We start from the raw sequence: 22656 nt of genomic DNA on the forward strand, positions 1-22656 counted from the left end.
CCCGGCAGCCATGGTAACCACTCTAAAAAAGCTAAACGTCGTATCCGGCAATGCGCCGAAACGACGTTTAGCTTAAGGCCGGATCCGGATCAATGCCTTTCAATGGGCATTCATTCCGGATCCGGCCTTGCGGCAAGTCTTCAGTTTTTTGGGCCGGAGCAAAAAGCGCAGCATGCTGCGGTATTTTCTCCGGCCAAAAAACGTTCCGTTTCAGAACTGAAGACATCCTGATGCATCCTGAACGGATTTCACTCCATTCAGAATGCATTAGGATAATCCTGATCAGGATTCTTCTGGCATAGAGCCCCGACGACGGAACTCTATGCCGGAAGACAAGAACGCAGGTGTGAAAGAGCCCTTACGCAAGTGTGAAAGTAACCTAACCAAACACAGTCCACACTACCGTACATAGCTCTCTGGTAGTTCGCTACAATGTATCAGTCTGGAGTCCAGGATGTTTCACAGAGCATTGTCTGGACTGGTTACAATTGTATCCACTTCTCAGCTGAGAGCAGGAGGAGCTGAGCACAGGTTTACTGCCTGTGAATGGAAACAAAAGTGTTCTCATTCACTGACAGAGACCTTAAAACTGACTATGATTGAAGCAAACATCAGTTATTTGTGGGGTTTACAATTGTGGCTGTTAGTGATGAGCAAAGGTTTGAAAAATTTGATTCAGCTGCTTCACCGAACTTGGTCAAGAAATTTGATTTGTTACGAATCACTTCGTCACCAATCGCCTTCTATTGTATAGAGCAATGACGGAGAACAGCAATCGGCATTGTCCCCCGTCATTTAACCCCTAAGATGCCATGTTCAACGCCGATGGCGGCATCTGAGACAAGCATTCAGGTGCTCAGGAGTTAATCCGGGGTTGAAAAAAGAATTATACTCATCTCATCCACTTGATTGCGGAGAGGCTGTCCGCCCCCGTCTTGATTGATGAAAACCCACCAAAGGACCTGGAGCGAGCGTGAAGACGTGATCATGCTGGCCTTGCGCGGTGACCTCATCAGTGATGACATCACCGCTCATGGCCAGCGTTATTACGTGGTGATGTCTTCACACTTTACGCAGGTGCTTTGGATGGGAATGGATGGCCTCTCCACAATCAAGTGAATGAGATGAGTATAATTTTTTAACTTTTAGCCGCCATTTTAGGAAAAGTTGATTCACTACCACAAATCGCGAGGGAATTTGGCTTCGTGACAAATTAAATTTTTCTTGAAATTGGGGGATACTCTGATTCACTCAACACTAGTGGCTTACCACAGACTGGAAGAAAGCAGCAAGTCATGATATATTACTAACATCTTACCTGTCTCTGAAGGTTCATATCTGGCTATAAGATCCATTGCAAACTCCTCAGTGTTGTCCACCTCCTGCTGCTCCTGACGCAGAAAGTCCACAAACTCCAACAGAGTCAGTTTCTTGCCATCCTTTGAGAAGTCCTGGAATATCTTAAGGACTTCATCTCGCTGGGTCAGAGCTTTGTAAAATAGCACAAACTCGTCACCCTCCAGGGTCCCGGACTCCGACTTGTCAGCCATCTGAGCACATAAAAACTATTATAAAGGAATGAAACTTCTCCCTGTGTAAAGTCAGTGTGATACATGGTGAGTTATGTGCTTATTAGTCACATAGACTGGAGCATCGATTGCAAATTCTTATATTGCTTTCCTACTAATAACTATATAAGTACTATAATACTGTCTGTTATGTACAAGAATATACCTACTATAATACTGTCTGTTATGTACAAGAATATAACTACTATAATACTGCTCCTATGTACAAGAATATAACTACTATAATACTGCCTCCTATGTACAAGAATATAACTACTATAATACTGCTCCTATGTACAAGAATATAACTACTATAATACTGCTCCTATGTACAAGAATATAACTACTATAATACTGCCTCCTATGTACAAGAATATAACTACTATAATACTGCTCCTATGTACAAGAATATAACTTCTATAATACTGCTCCTATGTACAAGAATATAACTACTATAATACTGCCTCCTATGTACAAGAATATAACTACTATAATACTGCCTCCTATGTACAAGAATATAACTACTATAATACTGCTTCCTATGTACAAGAATATAACTACTATAATACTGCTCCTATGTACAAGAATATAACTACTATAATACTGCCTCCTATGTACAAGAATATAACTACTATAATACTGCTTCCTATGTACAAGAATATAACTACTATAATACTGCTTCCTATGTACAAGAATATAACTGCTATAATACTGCTCCTATGTACAAGAATATAACTACTATAATACTGCTCCTATGTACAAGAATATAACTACTATAATACTGCTTCCTATGTACAAGATTATAACTACTATAATACTGCTTCCTATGTACAAGAATATAACTGCTATATTACTGCTTCCTATGTACAAGAATATAACTACTATAATACTGCTCCTATGTACAAGAATATAACTTCTATAATACTGCTCCTATGTACAAGAATATAACTACTATAATACTGCTCCTATGTACAAGAATATAACTGCTATAATACTGCCTCCTATGTACAAGAATGTAACTACTATAATACAGCCTCCTATGTACAAGAATATAACTACTATAATACTACCTCCTATGTACAAGAATATAACTTCTATAATACTGCTCCTATGTACAAGAATATAACTACTATAATACTGCTCCTATGTACAAGAATATAACTACTATAATACTGCCTCCTATGTACAAGAATATAACTGCTATAATACTGCCTCCTATGTACAAGAATGTAACTACTATAATACTGCCTCCTATGTACAAGAATATAACTACCATAATACTGCCTCCTATGTACAAGAATATAACTACTATAATACTGCCTCCTATGTACAAGAATATAACTACTATAATACTGCCTCCTATGTACAAGAATATAACTACTATAATACTGCCTCCTATGTACAAGAATATAACTACTATAATACTGCTTCCTATGTACAAGAATATAACTACTATAATACTGCTCCTATGTACAAGAATATAACTACTATAATACTGCCTCCTATGTACAAGAATATAACTACTATAATACTGCTTCCTATGTACAAGAATATAACTACTATAATACTGCTTCCTATGTACAAGAATATAACTGCTATAATACTGCTCCTATGTACAAGAATATAACTACTATAATACTGCTCCTATGTACAAGAATATAACTACTATAATACTGCTCCTATGTACAAGATTATAACTACTATAATACTGCTTCCTATGTACAAGAATATAACTGCTATAATACTGCTTCCTATGTACAAGAATATAACTACTATAATACTGCTCCTATGTACAAGAATATAACTACTATAATACTGCTAAGTAGAAAATATAACTGTTATAACATTTTATCTATGAATCCAAGGGGATCTGGTTGTTAGATTTACAGGTCAATTGATTACCGTAAATTATTGGTGTAAAATGTTCCCTTTAGACTTAGATGCGGTGTGCTGTACTGACATCCCTCATGTATGTGGCAGTATGATTATTGTATCAGTAGCTATGTTTATAAAGGACAGACTATATTTAGAGACTTTTCTGAATAATCACATTACCGTACATGATAACAGGCTGCGGCCCGGTGAGTGCTGGCGCTGATGGATGACTGTGCAGAGAAGGGGAACTGCAGCTGTCAGCTTAAAGGGGCTTATATATAATATTGGTCAGCACCTGTAAGAGGGGGTGATATAATGATAGCGGTATATTAGTGTTACAGGGGGGGTGAACGCACCTACAAGTAGGAAATGTACAGCAGGGGTCTGGGGAGCATTTGGTATTGGTTGTATTTCGGCTTGTGCTACTAATATGGCATTTATATCTGGGCACTCTGGCTAGTATTTGGGTACTTTAGCCGATAGTATAGTGGCACTTTAATGTGACATAGGGGACAGTTTTCATTTCCATTCTATGTTGCTGTTATTTTAGCACTGTATGGCAGTATTTACTTGTGTGGTGCTTCTACTATGCAGTATATTATTTTTACAGTATGTTCTGGTGACGGTACTATATAACAATGTTATTTAGGTGACTGTATAGAAAGGTAGTTTGGTCAATATATGGCAGTCTTATGTAGGCACTATACTATAATATGCATATGGTTGAAAACATCCTAGTGGCGGAGGGGGGGGGGGGGGGGCAACAGAATGTACTGCAGAGGGCACCATCCAACATAATGGCAACCCTGATAGACTAAATGTTTGATGGTCCGACCTCATGAGAAAGCTGCGGAAACACCAGGAACTGATCCGCCTCACGTTTCTATAGTTGCTGCCTGTTACGTTTCCGGCCTCTATAGATCACATGTATCAGTGCCTCTCTAAGACGCATCCAATCTCCCCCTTCACTCACATGGTTTCATCCAGACACTGCTTCTTTTATTCTGTGCGTGTTCTACCAACTATCATACAACAATCTGTATGTAAGGGGTTCACTTACTTACTGGTTAATTAATATTGTAATTATCTCTTATCTTCCCAGCTAATGACTATGCCTGAGCTGCTGGGTCTCACCAGGGACTGATATTCTTGGTCAGACTGCATTATTCATTACAATCTGCCGGACGCTGCATTTGGCCAATCTGGGTATTTGTCACGATCAGTGTGGGGGGAAACTCCTGGAAACTAGGGAAGAAACAGGTCACCTCCTAGACAACCCTAATCCGGGCCCTGACTACCTATCAATATGAATAGACCTTGAAGGTAGGAATATTCATATGCTGTATACCTAGGCCCTATTTCCCTATAAGGCCCTGGAATAAGTATAGGACCAGAGACAACCCATTCCTCCCCATATGGACGAATGGAAGTCTCTGTCTCAGGCCCAGATACAAACAGGGAATATAACAAATACAAACAACCGCGACACTTAACTTCTGTAGATATGGAAGAACAGGAACACCAGAGAGAACCTCATACCAGCTCAGCCAAACCCAAATGAAGCTATCTACTGCATAGTCAGAAGGGTGGGATCAGACTATAAAGGGTAGAAGTGATGAACACTGAGCAACAGCTGAGAAAAGGGAAGTGGTCATTAACCCTATCAACACTGAATCAAGAGAAATCAAGGAGGCTGTTAGATTCCTCCACGCTCAGCCAGTCTCCCTGATCTCCTGACACCAGTCACCTGAGGGACTGTGACAGTACCCCCCCCCCCTCCTTCTAAGGTCGACCTCTGGGCACCCAGGACCGACCTTATCAGGGCTGGGCTCTGTGAAAGGCCTTCACCAGACGATTCGCATTAACATCAGCCGATGGAACCCACATCCTCTCCTCTGGTCCGTAACCCTTCCAGTGGACGAGATACTGCAGGAATCTACAGAGAACTCGGGAGTCCACAATCCTGCTGATTTAAAATTCTAAATTAGCATCCACCATGACAGGAGCGGGAGGCAAGGAGGACGGCTCAACAGGTTCGACACATTTCAACAACTTATGAAATACGTTATGAATTTTTAAAGCCTGAGGAAGTTCAAGACGGAAGGCTACAGGGTTAATAATGGCAGAAATCTTATATGGACCAATAAATCTTAGGCCCAACTTCCAAGAAGGTACCTTAAGCTTAATGTTTCTTGTAGACAGCCACACAGAATCACCCACTCTCAGGTCCGGACCACTCATACGTCTCCTGTCAGCCGCACGCTTATACCTGTTGCCCATCTTTTTCAGGTTATTTTGAATTTTTCGCCAAATCGAAGACAAAGAAGAGGAAGATCGTTTCTCCTCAGGAATACTAGAAGTTTGAGAATCAGAAAATGTGCCAAACTGTGGATGGAATCCATATGCCCCAAAAACTGCGACTTATCAGTGGACTCCTGTCTACGGTTATTAATGGCAAACTCAGCTAACGACAAGAATAAAGACCACTCTTCCTGATTCTCTGAAACAAAACATCTCAAGTAAGTCTCCAGATTCTGATTGGTGCGCTCCATCTGTCCGTTCGAATGAGGATGAAAAGGACAATTGGACCCCCAGACGAGTACAGAACGCTCTCCAGAATCTGGAAACAAACTGAGTCCCTCTATCGGACACCACATCAGAGGGAATGCGATGTAGCTTCACGATGTTATCAACAAAGACCTGTGCAAGAGTCTTGGCATTAGGTAGAGCAGGCAATGCTATAAAATGCACCATTTTGCTAAACCGATCAACTACCACCAGGATCACGTTTTTTCCTGAAGAATTCAGTAAATCTGTGATAAAGTCAATGGACAAATGCGTCCAAGGTCTGGACGGGATGGGTAACGGAAGAAGTAGGCCGAGTATGTGTCACCTTAGCACGAGCACAGGTACAACAGGCTGACACATAGTCCTCAACACATTTACGCAGCGCCAGCCACCAAAATCTGCGTGAGATGAGATCGACAGTGGATCTACTCCCAGGGTGTCCAGTGATGTTCCTCAAATACCTTATGACGTAAGTCTGAAGGAACAAACAATTCAAAACAAAACAGTCCGGAACATCCTCTTGGGCCTCCAACACCTCTGCCTCAAGATCAGGATATAGGGCAGATATGACTACCCCTTCAGACAAAATAGGACTAGGATCTTTAGAACCCCCCCCCTCCCCCCCCCCAGGAAAGCTGCGTGACAAAGCATCAGCCTTGACGTTCTTAACCCAAGGGTGGTAGGTGACAATGTAGTTAAATCTGGTGAAAAACAGCGACCATCTGGCCTGCCTTGGATTCAGTCTCTTAGTCGACTCAAGGTAAGCCAGATTATTGTGATCAGTAATTACCGTAATAGGATGAATTGCTCCTTCTACCAATGGCGCCATTCTTCAAAAGCCAACTTAATGGCCAGCAATTCCCTATTACCCATGTCATAATTTCTTTCAGCAGTCAAAGTTTTTTAGCGAAAAAAGCACATGGGCGCCATTTACTAGGTGAAGGACCTTGCGACAAAACTTCTCCCACCCCTACCTCGGATGCATCAACCTCTACAATGAATGGCTGAGAAACGTCCGGTTGCACCAGAATAGAGGCTGAAGCAAAACATTCCTTTACAGCAGTAAAGCCTTGTAATGCCGCCTCAGACCAAACAGAGAAATCGACCCCTTCCTAGTCATGTCTGTTAAAGGTTTAACCACAGTTAAATAGTTCAAGATAAATTTACGGTAGTAGTTGGTGAATCCCAAAAACCGCATAAGCGCTTTCAGATTTTCGGGTCGATCCCAGTCCAACACCGCACAGACTTTCTCGGGATCCATACGAAAACCTGAGGATGAGAGCAGGTAACTCAGGAATTGCACTTCCTGAACAGCAAAAACAAATGTTTCCATCTTCGCATACAATTTATTCTCTCTTAGGATCTGTAACACCTGTCTCACATGATCTTTGTGAGTCTCCATGTCTGGATAATAAATTAGTATGTCATCAAGGTATACAACAACAAACCTCCCCACCAGATGATGAAATATGTAATTGATAAAGTGTTGAAAAACCGCTGGAGGGTTGTTTAACCCAAAGGGCATGACCAGCTTTTCAAAATGACCCTCAAGGGTATTAAATGTGGTCTTCCACTCATCCCCCTCCCTGATCCTTACCAGATTATATGCCCATCTCAGATCCAATTTAGAGAACACCTTGGCACCGACAATCTGACTAAACAAATCCGGAAGCAAAGGGGATAAGGATCACGGACGGAAATACGGCTGAGCTCACGGAAGTCCAGACATGGTCTAAGGGTGCCATCTTTTTTTTTTTTTTACAAAGAACAACCCAGCAGCCACTGGGGATTTGGATGGTCTGATATGACCCTTCGCCAAGCTCTTGGTGATATACTCACGCATAGCCGAGATTTGGGCAGTTTAGCTCCAGGAATAAGATTGACCCAGTCATACTCCTGGTGCGGAGGTAACTCTTGGTTACCACTCTCAGAAAACACATCAGAAAATTTGAAAATGAACGAGGGTGCAGGTTTAGTGGTGACCACAGAAAAACACACATTAAGTTCTCCATGGAAAAATCACTCCAATCAAGAATCTTTCTCGCTTGCCAGTCGATGGTAGGGTTATGTTTGTTTAACCATGGCAAACCCAAAACCATCGGAGCAGGCAGACCCTCCAACACATAACACGAGACAGATTCCTGATGGAAATCACCCACTCTTAAATGGATGTCATCTACCACCTGTGACAGGCATTTTTGGGTAGGAGGTGCAGAATCAATTGCAAAGACAGAAATGCTTTTCTCTAGTGCACTAGTTGTCAACCCATGAATACGGACTAACTGTCCATCAATCAGGATAACCCCTGCCCCACTGTCGAAAAATACCTTGATTTCCACCGTTTTGGACTCTAGCGGCACCTCGGCAGACAGGAGAAATCAGGTACTACCAGTAAATGACAAAAGTAAGTTTTCTTGCTCCCCACCCCCACCACCAATAGTAATTTGGGGATTAAGTGTTTTTTTTTTGTTTACACCTTGATGCTGAATGTACGGACAAATATTCACGAAATGTTCCTTCTTTCCACAACAAAAACAGACTCCCTTAATATGACCAAAGCTCTTACCAGCAGTCCCAGGAGTAGCTCCCCACAACTGCATAGGCTCCTCACAAGGCATAACCACATGTGTCTCTTTACCATAAGTGTCAAAGGAAGCCACCACCTTATTTGACAGTACGTCCTGAGGGTGAGGACCCTTAAATCTCCCCCTAAAGCGTCTATCCAGACGTACAGCAAGGGACATAGCTGCTTCCAATGATTCAGGTTTTTCATGAAAGGCCAACGCGTCCTGAGAGCAGGATCATTCCACTCCGTATCCGTTGCCCAGCTCCTAAATTCAGAGCAATAGATTTCCGCGGAGCGTTCTCCCTGCCGTAAACCTTGTAACTTGGTCTCAGCCTGAGAGATCCGATCCGGGTCATCATAAATAAGACCCAAGGCTCAAAAAAATTTATCTACCGACTGGAGGGACGGTGATCCAGTTGGCAGAGAAAAAGAACCAAGACTGAGCATCATCCTTAAGCAAAGAAATGATCATACCCACACGTGGACACTCATCCCCAGAAGAGTATGGACGCAGCTTAAAGTACAACTTACACGATTCCCTGAACCGAATGAAATTGTCACTACCCCCAGAAAATCTGTCCGGGAGGGCAACCTTAGGTTCAGGGCAGGCCTGGTACCCACCATCGGAACCAGCTGCTTGTGGTCTCTGAATCCGTAATACTGTCGTACGGAGGTAAGCTATCTCCAATTACAGTCCCTGCAGCTGTTCGACCAGTACAGACATAAGATTCATAGCTGCACTGGCCTGAACAAAATGATGGTTTATATGGCGGTAGATAATGTCACGATCGGTGTGGGGAAAAACTCCACACTGAACACAGGAGGGAAGGGGAACAGTAACTGGGCCTGGAAACTAGGGAAGAAACAGGTCACCTCCTAGAAAACCCTAATCCGGACCCTAACTACCTATCAATATGAATGGACCCTAAAGGTAGGAATATTCATAAGCAGGATACCTAGGCCTTTATATCCCTATAAGGCCCTGGAAAAAGTTAAGACCAGAGACAACCCAATTCTTCTCCAGATGGATTAATGGAAGTCTCTGTCTCAGGACCAGATACAACAACAGGGAATATAACAAACACAAACAAAAGCGACACTAAACTTCTGTAGAGATGGAAGAACAGGAACACCAGAGACAAACTCACACCAGCTCAGCCAAACCCAAATGAAGCTATCTACCGAATAGTCAAAAGGCTGGGGTCAGACTATAAAGGGTATAAGTGATGACCACTAAGCAACAGCTGAGAAAAGAGAAGTGGTCATTAACCCTATCAACACTGAATCAAGAGAAATCAAGGAGGCTGTTAGATTCCTCCACGCTCAGCCAATCTCCTTGATTTCCTGACATTAGTCACCTGAGGGACCGTGACAGTATTGTATGGTTGGATGTCAGGGTCAAATGATGCTCATATCTTCTGATAACATGTCCCCCTCGGTCAGAGAGATAATCCGCCCCTTTAAGGAACCTAAAACTTTTTTGTACTTTTGTTTTAGGGTTTATTCCTGTGGTATTCCAACCTGTGGAATTATAAAGACTACAACTCCCAGCAAGTATAAGTCCACCTCTGCTTCCAGGAAAGCTGCATCAGAGGGGTTGTTATCCAGATTTCATAAAGTTCTGAATGGCAAAACGATTTATTAAACCCCACACCTCAGCTGTGTCAGGTCACATTGAGATTGCATAAGTATTCACACCCATCACCTGAAACAGCCGAAAAGCGTGCTGCTCGTTCATGTCTACGTTCATCATTTTTAGAAGATCCTGGACCTCCTTAAAATTCATTCTCCCATCTCGGTTCTTGTCGGCTTTTTGGAACCAGTCACAAATCCATCTGAGCGGCCGGTTAAGGAAAAAGAATAGGTCATTGAAAACCACATTGTATTAATGTATTGTCTTATACTCCGGTCACATCCAAAAATTCCATTATTTGTGTCTGCCCTCTACAGGTAACTTTCACGACTATAACAAGCAGTTTTTAGATTGCTTCTCCCTTACATTGCAAAGAATTGACATTGCAGTTTATTGCAGGTTTGCTGTTTTTATGGAGCCCACCTGCAGGGCTCTAAAGGAACTACACCAGTAATAGTCTTGGTTTCTTTAGCGAGACCAAAGCATTTACATAGAAGTAACAGCTTTCCACATCTCTGCTCGGGGAAGCTGTTCAAGCCTCGGGAGGACCACGGCATCTGAGAGGTTAAATTCTGCTATTTGCATTGTCATCAATTACAGAGATTACCTCCGGGACTCTGCTGTTTAAACCAGCAGAAACCCAGCAGCTATGGCGATTGCGAATAAGGCACCATATTTAAAGTCCTGATGGCATCAGTTGAGAAGGGGTTAGGGTTAGGTACACAGCTCTCTACAGGTAATTACCCTTTATCAGAGCAGAGAAAATTGGCTTAGCAGAGAGGTCTTTGTCAGGGTATGGGGGGGTATTATTTTTATGGAGAGCGCCTAGTATGCATGAGAAATATTGTAGACCAGAAAACAATTCTCTGGGTTTCTGGGAAAATATATGAAAATTGGCATATCTTACATCTGGTGGCATCAGAGAGGCTTAGCTTTCTTTTCCTTTTGGAAGAAAGACTAATTTGAATATCTTTCCCAGAAACCCAAGAATCTGCATATTAGCTTTACTTTCAAAAGGAAAAGAAAGCTAAGCCTCTCTGATGCCAACAGATATGTTATGCTAATTTGCATTTATTTTTCCTAGTGAGCTATTGCCTGGCCTACAATACTTCTCATGCATACTGGGCGCTCTCCATAATGATAAAAAAAAATACCCCCCAGATCTCAACAAAGGCCTCTCAGCTAGTTAAGCCAATTGTCTTTCTTCTGCTCTGATAAAGAAATTACCTGTAAAAAGCTGTGTGCTGATGAGATGCTGACTTTGCTATTATCCGAGTTGTGCTTTGAGGCCTGTTTAAAGGGATGAGTATGAACTTTGGATACCTGCATTACACCTTGTTTTTTTTAGACACACTGATTTGCATGTCTCTTAGGCTGGGGCATGTTACGAGGTGGCTGGCCTCTTCACTCTCTCTGATTTGTGTAGAATTGATTGAGACCCCAATCATATAGATTTTTCTTTTCTTTTAATCAGGAATGAAACAAATTTCATTCGGTCCTCTCTAATGCAGATACATTGTAACATCTTGCACCTGTGGGGACCGGATTTGGTCAGGACCACTGGCTGAAAACAAGAATGATTCCTTCCATTAACAGCAAGCAGAGATCTTGGATTGGAACCAGTTGTAAGAAAATATAAAGGATACTGATCGAGGATTTCCTTCTGGTCCATATTCCTCACAGTTTCGATGAGTTTCTCTAGCCCTTGGATCCAGCACTGAGCCTCTTCTGCCGTGCCTGCAACCAGGTCAAGGTTCCCCCGACGCCCATAGAAGACAATGGTGAAACAAAGCTCCGGCTCGAACTCGTCAGCGATGCTCTGTAGAATCTCGGACTGATGTCCCTCCCGCACGGTCTCAATGTCGCTGATGGAAACTAGATGGAGAAAAGCAACTTGATTATAAATCTGTCTACTGCTCTGTGTATACAACCCCCTATGCAGGACTATGTATCTCCATGGGAACAGACTACAAGCTTTGTGTAGTCTGATCCTGCAGTCATACTTTCTTCCAGGTGTCCACCTACATCTTGTATGACTGCACATACTATTTGTTAGAAATGTGACCTATTAACACCCTCCCGAGGAAGCTACCTTCACACATATTTTTTTGTGGCATTTTGGGGGGTTTGTAAAAAGCAGAATCAATATTTCACTTTTAGTAGTGTTTTATAAAGTCATTTATCAGTCAAAAAACATCTGAACAAACATCAAAGCTTGAACATGCTGGTTTAGTTGGGGGGAAAAATTGACCCATAAACCTTACCACCAGCAGAATAGTGAGTGCAGCTCTGGAGTATAATACAGGATGTAACTCGGGATCAGTACAGGATAAGTAATGTAATGTATGTACACAGTGACTGCACCAGCAGAATAGTGAGTGCAGCTCTGGAGCATAATACAGGATGTAACTTAGGATCAGTACAGGATAAGTAATGTTTGTACACAGTGACTGCACCAGCAGAATAGTGAGTGCAGCTCTGGAGTATAATACAGGATGTAACTCAGGATCAGTACAGGATAAGTAATGTAATGTATGTACACAGTGACTGCACCAGCAGAATAGTGAGTGCAGCTCTGGAGTATAATACAGGATGTAACTCAGGATCAGTACAGGATAAGTAATGTATGTACACAGTGACTGCACCAGCAGAATAGTGAGTGCAGCTCTGGAGTATAATACAGGATGTAACTCAGGATCAGTACAGGATAAGTAATGTATGTACACAGTGACTGCACCAGCAGAATAGTGAGTGCAGCTCTGGAGTATAATGCAGGATGTAACTCAGGATCAGTACAGGATAAGTAATGTATGTACATAGTGACTGCACCAGCAGAATAGTGAGTGCAGCTCTGGAGTATAATACAGGATGTAACTCAGGATCAGTACAGGATAAGTAATGTAATGTATGTACACAGTGATTGCACCAGCAGAATAGTGAGTGCAGCTCTGGAGTATAATACAGGATGTAACTCAGGATCAGTACAGGATAAGTAATGTATGTACACAGTGACTGCACCAGCAGAATAGTGAGTGCAGCTCTGGAGTATAATACAGGATGTAACTCAGGATCAGTACAGGATAAGTAATGTATGTACACAGTGACTGCACCAGCAGAATAGTGAGTGCAGCTCTGGAGTATAATACAGGATGTAACTCAGGATCAGTACAGGATAAGTAATGTATGTACACAGTGACTCCACCAGCAGAACAGTGAGTGCAGCTCTGGAGTATAATACAGGATGTAACTCAGGATCAGTACAGGATAAGTAATGTATGTACACAGTGACTGCACCTGCAGAATAGTGAGTGCAGCTCTGGAGTATAATACAGGCTGTAAATAAAATTAATATATAAACTGTTACATGCTGCTGGACAGAGATGGACATACACACTAAGCTTACTACCAGCGATAAATACTTGAGCTATTTTCAGACTTCTATCTATAGTGATGTACACAGGGCCTTGCACAGTGATAACCGCAGCTCTCCTGGAATCCATCCCATTAGTAATGCACAGCGCTGGGTGATCTCCCTGCCCTGCTGCATTAACCTCAGTGCACTTAGCCCCAAAGCTCACAGACTCTCAGCCCCCACTACTGATTACAGGAAATGCTCATCATCTCTGGCAGAACGTCACCCACACAGAAGCCCTCCCTGCACATTATACAATGCCTGAGGGGAGCAGTAATGGACGTGCGGAATCCCTCCGCAGCCAGAACCGATCCATACGTTCTCCATCCAGAAACCAAAGATCAGAGAAATAATTATCAAGTGCCCAATATTATCTGAAGCTTCTCCCCAGGAGTCTGATTACTGGAACCTCAGAGGGGAGTGCAGTCATTGTAAAATGAAAGTTCTGCAGTGAAGTGAATGGAGGAGAATTTTTTTTTTTTATTTCAAGCCTGAAAACCTAGATAGACCAAATACTTCTCACAGCTGAAGCTTTGCTTCCATTGCATCCAGTCTAGGCAAAACTATGCAAGGTAAACAAATCAGTGCAAATCTCTCTCTTTTGTCCTGATGGTTTGTTACAATGTATCGGTCTGGAGTTCAGGTTGTTTAGACTGGATACAGTTGTAGCAAATTAGTTTAACATATTTAGCTTGTAGGGGGGTTTCTAGCTTTGTGTGTAAGAAATCTTCCCTCACAGCAAGCAGAGATCCTGACAATGGAGTGGAACAAAGTATATTAGAAAGTTGCAGAACTTTTCACTCGGAATGGTCACGCAGGGGTTTGTCCAGTGGACGCCCGCTCGGGTGGCACTCACAGGTGGACTTGGTGTTGCCCGTCTTCTTGGACTTGTACCAGATGGTCATACAGTCCTCCTGCAGTTTGAAGTATCTTTGTTTCTTCCAGTTTCGTGATTTCACCTTCCTCATCACGGAGCCGGCCTGCATCAGCTGCAAGTTCTCATCCAGCTGCAGACCTGCAAACAGAGCAAAGTGAGCAGAGCAGGTTCTCAGACGTGGCCGGTCCTCACCGCTGTCCTGGTACTTACGGGCGGAGCGCGGAGAGGTCATCGCGTATCCGTTATACCCTCAGCTCTCCCGGCATCTGGAATCAAATGACAGGGAAGTTACAAAGATCCAACAGTGTATGCGGCTGCAAAGGATATTTAAGGCTAAATGCACACGATCAGGATTGCGTGTGGATTTTCCGCGCGGATCTGCCTGTGGAAAATCCGCACCGTAGGTCATGTACATTGTATTGTATGAGAATTTGAACTTCTGAATGCACACGATGCTGATTTTTTCTACGCGGACTTTGACCTGCGGTGCGGATTTTAAAATCAGGATGTCAATTTATTTAATTTTTCCTGACCAGATTTTCTTCATTCACTTAGTAAAATCTGCACCGAATCCGCACCAATTGATGCAGATTGACCGCACAGATTTGCCTGCGAACACCTGCGGATTTCAGTGCGGATTCTCCGCACATGAATCCTGACCGTGTGCATGTACCCTAATAGTGCCAGCCAGAGTGCCCACTGAACAGTACAAGCCAGTCTACCCTATGATGGGAGCAAGGGTACCTCTATCTACAGTGCTGGACCACTCCCATGAACAGTTCTACACAGTGCCCCCATGTATACTGCCAGTCACTATGCCCCCATGTACAGTGCCAGTGTCCCCATGTATAGTGCCAGTCACAATACCCCCATGTACAGTGCCAGGGTGTCCGCATGTATACTGCCAGTCACAATGCCCCCATGTACAGTGCCAGTGTCCCCATGTATAGTGCCAGTCACAATGCACCTATGTACAGTGCCAGTGTCCTCATGTATAGTGCCAGTCACAATTCCCCTGTGTACAGTGCCAGAGTGTCCCCATGTATAGTGCCAATCACAATGCCCCCATGTACAGTGCCAGTGTCCCCATGTATAGTGCCAGTCACAATGCCCCTGTGTACAGTGCCAGAGTGTCCCCATGTATAGTGCCAGTCACAATGCCCCCGTGTACAGTGCCAGTGTCCCCATGTATAGTGCCAATCACAATGCCCCCATGTACAGTGCCAGAGTGTCCCCATGTACAGTGCCAGTGTCCCCATGTATAGTGCCAATCACAATGCCCCCATGTACAGTGCCAGTGTCCCCATGTATACTGCCAGTCACAATGCCCCCATGTATAGTGCCAGTCACAATGCCCCCGTGTACAGTGCCAGCGTCCCCATGTATAGTGCCAGTCACAATGCCCCCATGTACAGTGCCAGTCACAATGCCCCCGTGTACAGTGCCAGCGTCCCCATGTATAGTGCCAGTCACAATGCCCCCGTGTACAGTGCCAGCGTCCCCATGTATAGTGCCAGTCACAATGCCCCCATGTACAGTGCCAGTGTCCCCATGTATAGTGCCAGTGTCCCCATGTATAGTGCCAATCACAATGCCCCCATGTATAGTGCCAGTGTCCCCATGTATACTGCCAGTCACAATACCCCTGTGTACAGTGCCAGAGTGTCCCCATGTATAGTGCCAATCACAATGCCCCCATGTACAGTGCCAGTCACAATACCCCCTCTCTGATCTTCTACGGGTCGTATCATTACCAGTCATGGTTACGTCCTAATCCCTGTTGACTCCTCCCTGTCCTCTATGATCACCACAATGTGTTTTAAAGAGGACCTCTCCCCTCTCCTGACTGTCTGTTTTAGTAACTACTTAGCATTCCCCTTGTAATATCAATTCTGAAGCTATTCTTTTGCCGTTACTTTATTATTCCTCTGCTGAAAGTTATGAATGAAGGTCCAGAGGGGGGTGTCCCTGCACCGTCTGCCCCTGGCAGCACTGATTGGAGTAACACAGGTCTGGACCTTCATTGCAAATGGCTTGCATAACTTCTAGAAGGAATAATAGAGGAATGACACAACATAGAGCCATAGCAATAGATGCTACAGAATTGTTATTACACGGGGAATGCAAGTAGTTACTAAAACATACATGTCAGGAGAGGTGAGAGGTCTTCTTTAACATGTTAGGTGTCAATTTAAAGTTTGCGAAATCTGTCCTTATATTTCCAGTGCTGAGACCCTCCGGAGACGTGGTCCGCTCCTCCTATTAGAAGCTGCAGGTTTAGTGGCCCCTCACAGGCAGGGCCCCGGTGTCTGTAGGGACGCCGCACACACTGACCTGACAGACTTGGCTGGCTTCTTCCCAGGTTTCAGGACTCCGTCTGGATCATGTATCCAACACGCGGAGGCTAATGAGCTTTCTGCACGGCGTCCGCCTTTGTCTCGCAGTTAATTAGGATGGGTCTTGGTAGAGCGTGTCTTCCTGGGGAAGGAGAGCAACATGTTCAGCACGGAAAAGTCACATCCTGCTGGGAGCTGCACGGAGGAGGGCACCCCGACTGGATGAGTGACGGCCGCGCCGCGCTCTTACAGGGTTACACAGTAACATAGAAGTCCATGGAAAGGCGGCTCCAGTTTCAGCCTCACAAGATGTGAAAACACTCAAGTAGCTGCACACACTGTGACGGAGCCATCGCCCACCACACGAGCCCCAGGAGGACGGCAGCGGGCGCTGAACCATTATATATCATACCTATCACTGTGACGCTGACCACAGAGACGAGCGGCGGCACTGCTTATCTCTACTGCAGGAATGGTCTACGGATCACTATTGCAGGAACTTCCTTCTCCTGTGCCAACCACCTCAGCTGCTGCAGAACCTCATAATACACACCTCAGCTGCTGCAGAACCTCATAATACACACCTCAGCTGCTGCAGAACCTCATAATACACACCCCAGCTGCTGCAGAACCTCCTAATACACACCTCAGCTGCTGCAGAACCTCATAATACACACCTCAGCTGCTGCAGAACCTCATAATACACACCTCAGCTGCTGCAGAACCTCATAATACACACCTCAGCTGCTGCAGAACCTCATAATACACACCTCAGCTGCTGCAGAACCTCCTAACACACACCTCAGCTGCTGCAGAACCTCATAATACACACCCCAGCTGCTGCAGAACCTCCTAATACACACCTCAGCTGCTGCAGAACCTCATAATACACACCTCAGCTGCTGCAGAACCTCATAATACACACCTCAGCTGCTGCAGAACCTCATAATACACACCTCAGCTGCTGCAGAACCTCATAATACACACCTCAGCTGCTGCAGAACCTCATAATACACACCCCAGCTGCTGCAGAACCTCCTAATACACACCTCAGCTGCTGCAGAACCTCATAATACACACCTCAGCTGCTGCAGAACCTCATAATACACACCTCAGCTGCTGCAGAGCCTCATACTACACACCTCAGCTGCTGCAGAGCCTCATACTACACACCTCAGCTGCTGCAGAGCCTCCTAATACACACCTCAGCTGCTGCAGAACCTCATAATACACACCTCAGCTGCTGCAGAACCTCATAATACACACCCCAGCTGCTGCAGAACCTCCTAATACACACCTCAGCTGCTGCAGAACCTCATAATACACACCTCAGCTGCTGCAGAACCTCCTTATACATACCTCAGCTGCTGCAGAACATCATAATACACACCTCAGCTGCTGCAGAACATCATAATACATGTCTCAGGTGTTGCAGAACATCATAATACATGTCTCAGCTGCTGCAGAACCTCCTAATACACACCTCAGCTGCTGCAGAACCTCCTAATACACACCTCAGCTGCTGCAGAACATCATAATACATGTCTCAGGTGTTGCAGAACATCATAATACATGCTTTAGCTGCTGCAAAACCTCATAATACACACCTCAGCTGCTGCAGAACCTCATAATACACACCTCAGCTGCTGCAGAACATCATAATACATGTCTCAGCTGTTGCAGAACATCATAATACATGCTTTAGCTGCTGCAAAACCTCATAATACATACCTCAGCTGCTGCAGAACATCATAATACACACCTCAGCTGCTGCAGAACATCATAATACACACCTCAGCTGCTGCAGAACATCATAATACATGTCTCAGCTGTTGCAGAACATCATAATACATGCTTTAGCTGCTGCAAAACCTCATAATACATACCTCAGCTGCTGCAGAACATCATAATACACACCTCAGCTGCTGCAGAACATCATAATACACACTTCAGCTGCTGCAGAACCTCATAATACATACCTCAGCTGCTGCAGAACCTCCTAATACACACCTCAGCTGCTGCAGAACCTCATAATACACACCTCAGCTGCTGCAGAACCTCCTAATACATACCTCAGCTGCTGCAGAACATCATAATACACACCTCAGCTGCTGCAGAACATCATAATACACACCTCAGCTGCTGCAGAACATCATAATACATGTCTCAGCTGTTGCAGAACATCATAATACATGCTTTAGCTGCTGCAAAACCTCATAACACACCCCTCAGCTGCAGAACATCATAATACACGTCTCAGCTGCTGCAGAACATCATAATACACACCTCAGCTGCTGCAGAACATCATAATACACGTCTCAGCTACTGCAGAACCTCATAATACACACCACAGCTGCTGCAGAACCTCCTAATACACACCACAGCTCCTGCAGAACCTCATATACAATCCTCAGATACTGGAGAACATCAGCTGAGATGGGTATTAGGGCTCATGTTCTATTTTTTGGGGTGCGAGGCACGGAGAGAAACCCCAGGTTAGTGCTCCGTAGTGCTTCCGTGGGGTTCCGTGCCTCCATTCTGCACCTTCCGGGTTGCAGAACCATTCAAGTGAACGGGTCCACATCTGTGATGCGGTGTGCACATGGCCGGTGTATGAGGCATCAGAAGGATAAAGAGCTCCCCCACCACGGCCATTGTCCAGGGTCCTGATCCTGGATGATAATGTAACAGTAAAATACTCCATGACATTACTCTTTAATAAATCCTATGTTGTGTGATACTGTCTGCTGAGCCACTGTATCTAAACCAGTAATGTGTGATACTGTCTGCTGAGCCACTGTATCTAAACCAGTAATGTGTGATACTGTCTGCTGAGCCACTGTATCTAAGCCAGTAGTGTGTGATACTGTCTGCTGAGCCACTGTATCTAAGCCAGTAATGTGTGATACTGTCTGCTGAGCCACTGTATCTAAGCCAGTAATGTGTGATACTGTCTGCTGAGCCACTGTATCTAAGCCAGTAATGTGTGGTACTGCCTGCTGAGCCACTGTATCTAAGCCAGTAATGTGTGATACTGTCTGCTGAGCCACTGTATCCAAGCCAGTAATGTGTGATACTGCCTGCTGAGCCACTGTATCTAAGCCAGTCATGTGTGATACTGTCTGCTGAGCCACTGTATCTAAACCAGTAATGTGTGATACTGTCTGCTGAGCCACTGTATCTAAACCAGTAATGTGTGATACTGTCTGCTGAGCCACTGTATCTAAGCCAGTAATGTGTGATACTGTCTGCTGAGCCACTGTATCTAAGCCAGTAATGTGTGATACTGTCTGCTGAGCCACTGTATCTAAGCCAGTAATGTGTGATACTGTCTGCTGAGCCACTGTATCTAAGCCAGTAATGTGTGGTACTGCCTGCTGAGCCACTGTATCTAAGCCAGTAATGTGTGATACTGTCTGCTGATCCACTGTATCCAAGCCAGTAATGTGTGATACTGCCTGCTGAGCCACTGTATCTAAGCCAGTAATGTGTGATACTGTCTGCTGAGCCACTGTATCCAAGCCAGTAATGTGTGATACTGTCTGCTGAGCCTCTGTATCTAAGCCAGTAATGTGTGATACTGTCTGCTGAGCCTCTGTATCTAAGCCAGTAATGTGTGATACTGCCTGCTGAGCCACTGTATCTAAGCCAGTAATGTGTGATACTGTCTGCTGAGCCACTGTATCCAAGCCAGTAATGTGTGATACTGCCTGCTGAGCCACTGTATCCAAGCCAGTAATGTGTGATACTGTCTGCTGAGCCACTGTATCTAAGCCAGTAATGTGTGATACTGTCTGCTGAGCCTCTGTATCTAAGCCAGTAATGTGTGATACTGTCTGCTGAGCCTCTGTATCTAAGCCAGTAATGTGTGATACTGCCTGCTGAGCCACTGTATCTAAGCCAGTAATGTGTGATACTGTCTGCTGAGCCACTGTATCTAAACCAGTCATATGTGATACTGCCTGCTGAGCCACTGTATCTAAACCAGTCATATGTGATACTGTCTGCTGAGCCACTGTATCTAAACCAGTCATATGTGATACTGTCTGCTGAGCCACTGTATCTAAGCCAGTAATGTGTGATACTGTCTGCTGAGCCACTGTATCTAAGCCAGTAATGTGTGATACTGCCTGCTGAGCCACTGTATCTAAGCCAGTCATGTGATACTGCCTGCTGAGCCACTGTATCTAAGCCAGTAATGTGTGATACTGCCTGCTGAGCCACTGTATCTAAGCCAGTAATGTGTGATACTGTCTGCTGAGCCACTGTATCTAAGCCAGTAATGTGTGATACTGTCTGCTTATCTACTGTATCTAAGCCAGTCATATGTGATACTGTCTTCTGAACCACTGTATCTAAGCCAGTAATGTGTGATACTGTCTGCTTAGCTACTGTATCTAAGCCAGTAATGTGTGATACTGTCTGCTGAGCCACTGTATCTAAGCCAGTAATGTGTGATACTGTCTACTTAACTACTGTATCTAAGCCAGTAATGTGTGATACTGTCTGCTGAGCCACTGTATCTAAGCCAGGCATGTGTGATACTGTCTGCTGAGCCACTGTATCTAAGCCAGTCATGTGTGATACTGTCTGCTGAGCCACTGTATCTAAGCCAGTCATGTGTGATACTGTCTGCTGAGCCACTGTATCTAAGCCAGTCATGTGGGATACTGTCTGCTGAACTGGTGTATCTAAGCTTCTCATGTGGGATACTGTCTCATAGAACCACAGGACACTACATGTGGGTGTCGGGCTGTATATCTAGTTAGTGATGACACACGATCAGTACATTATACGGCAGCCGGTAGCGGAGTATTATCATCAGCCTCCTCTAATGTGTCAGCCGGATGGGGGGAGTAGTACAGTCTCGGCACTCTCCAGGATCTGACCTGAGTGCTATCGACCATCATTCATTTCTCCGCGCAGGAGATCAATACTTTCTTGGTCCATTTGCATAATGTAAGGCGCCATATCTGCAGCTTTAAAAATAGTTGCAGAGAGAAATAAATGGATTGTGGCCGCTCTGGTGAAGGAACAGGCAGTGCCAAACCGTCACCTAAAATATCTGCCGCCTCATAGTACACATGGAATCAGGGATGGAAAACAAAAATCTCCCCATGGGGCCCACACCGCCTGGCAGGGGCTAAATACAAATCCCGGCAGCATTGGCACCAAGAGACTTGAGAACCCAGGCTCTTTAATGGATAGTACTGTATATTGCGGTAATATTCGGATGCTGTATGGTGATATTATTCTGGTACTTCCTGTTGATATAATTTGGATATTGGAAATTTTACAGTGATATTAGGACAGTATATGGCGGTACTACGTAACACACTTAGCTTGGCACTACATGGTGGTATCATTGGTGTGCTGTATGTTGATATTAGTTAGATATTGTGTATCACAGTAACTTGATCACTGTATAGCAGTATTATATTGGAACCAGTATCTGGGCACATTGTGGCAGTATTATTTGAACACAATACAGTAGCATTGGTGTAGTGTATGTTAATATTAGCTAGATGTTGTGCAGGACGGTTATTTAGGCACTGTATGGCAGTACTGTATGGCAGTACTATTTGGTAACTTTATGGAACCAGTCTTATTTGGACACACTACAGTACTATTTGGGTTCGCTGGGTTGTTATTATTTGGACACTATATGGTGGTATTATTTTCATACTGTATGTTGATAATATAGTTGGACATTGCATTATTATTTAGGCACTGTGGGGGGCATTTTTCAACCCCTGTAAGCGACAAAACTGTGGTCAAAAGTCATAAAATGTATCGCAGGTCACGGCTGCACATAATTGTG

At 44.2% G+C, this 22656-nt stretch overlaps 1 protein-coding gene across 6 annotated transcripts in view; it reads right to left on the minus strand.

Moving 5' to 3' along the window:
- Window positions 1-22656, minus strand: part of PLCD4 (phospholipase C delta 4) — a 52482-nt gene that overhangs the window by 22589 nt on the left and 7237 nt on the right. For 5 of the 6 annotated variants that reach the window (XM_044303554.1, XM_044303553.1, XM_044303552.1 and 2 more), the window contains exons 2-7: window positions 16834-16977; window positions 14710-14765; window positions 14479-14637; window positions 11857-12085; window positions 10283-10412; window positions 1319-1550 (exon numbers count right to left, since the gene is read on the minus strand). In XM_044303554.1, the coding sequence (XP_044159489.1) occupies window positions 1319-1550; window positions 10283-10412; window positions 11857-12085; window positions 14479-14637; window positions 14710-14731 (772 nt within the window). In that variant the 5' untranslated portion in view covers window positions 14732-14765; window positions 16834-16977. Of the gene's footprint in view, window positions 1-1318; window positions 1551-10282; window positions 10413-11856; window positions 12086-14478; window positions 14638-14709; window positions 14766-16833; window positions 16978-17247; window positions 17269-22656 lie in introns of those variants that run through there. The other variant, XM_044303550.1, reaches the window with a different exon arrangement.

Source organism: Bufo gargarizans, chromosome 8, assembly GCF_014858855.1.
Source record: "Bufo gargarizans isolate SCDJY-AF-19 chromosome 8, ASM1485885v1, whole genome shotgun sequence".
Classification (NCBI taxonomy): domain Eukaryota; kingdom Metazoa; phylum Chordata; class Amphibia; order Anura; family Bufonidae; genus Bufo; species Bufo gargarizans.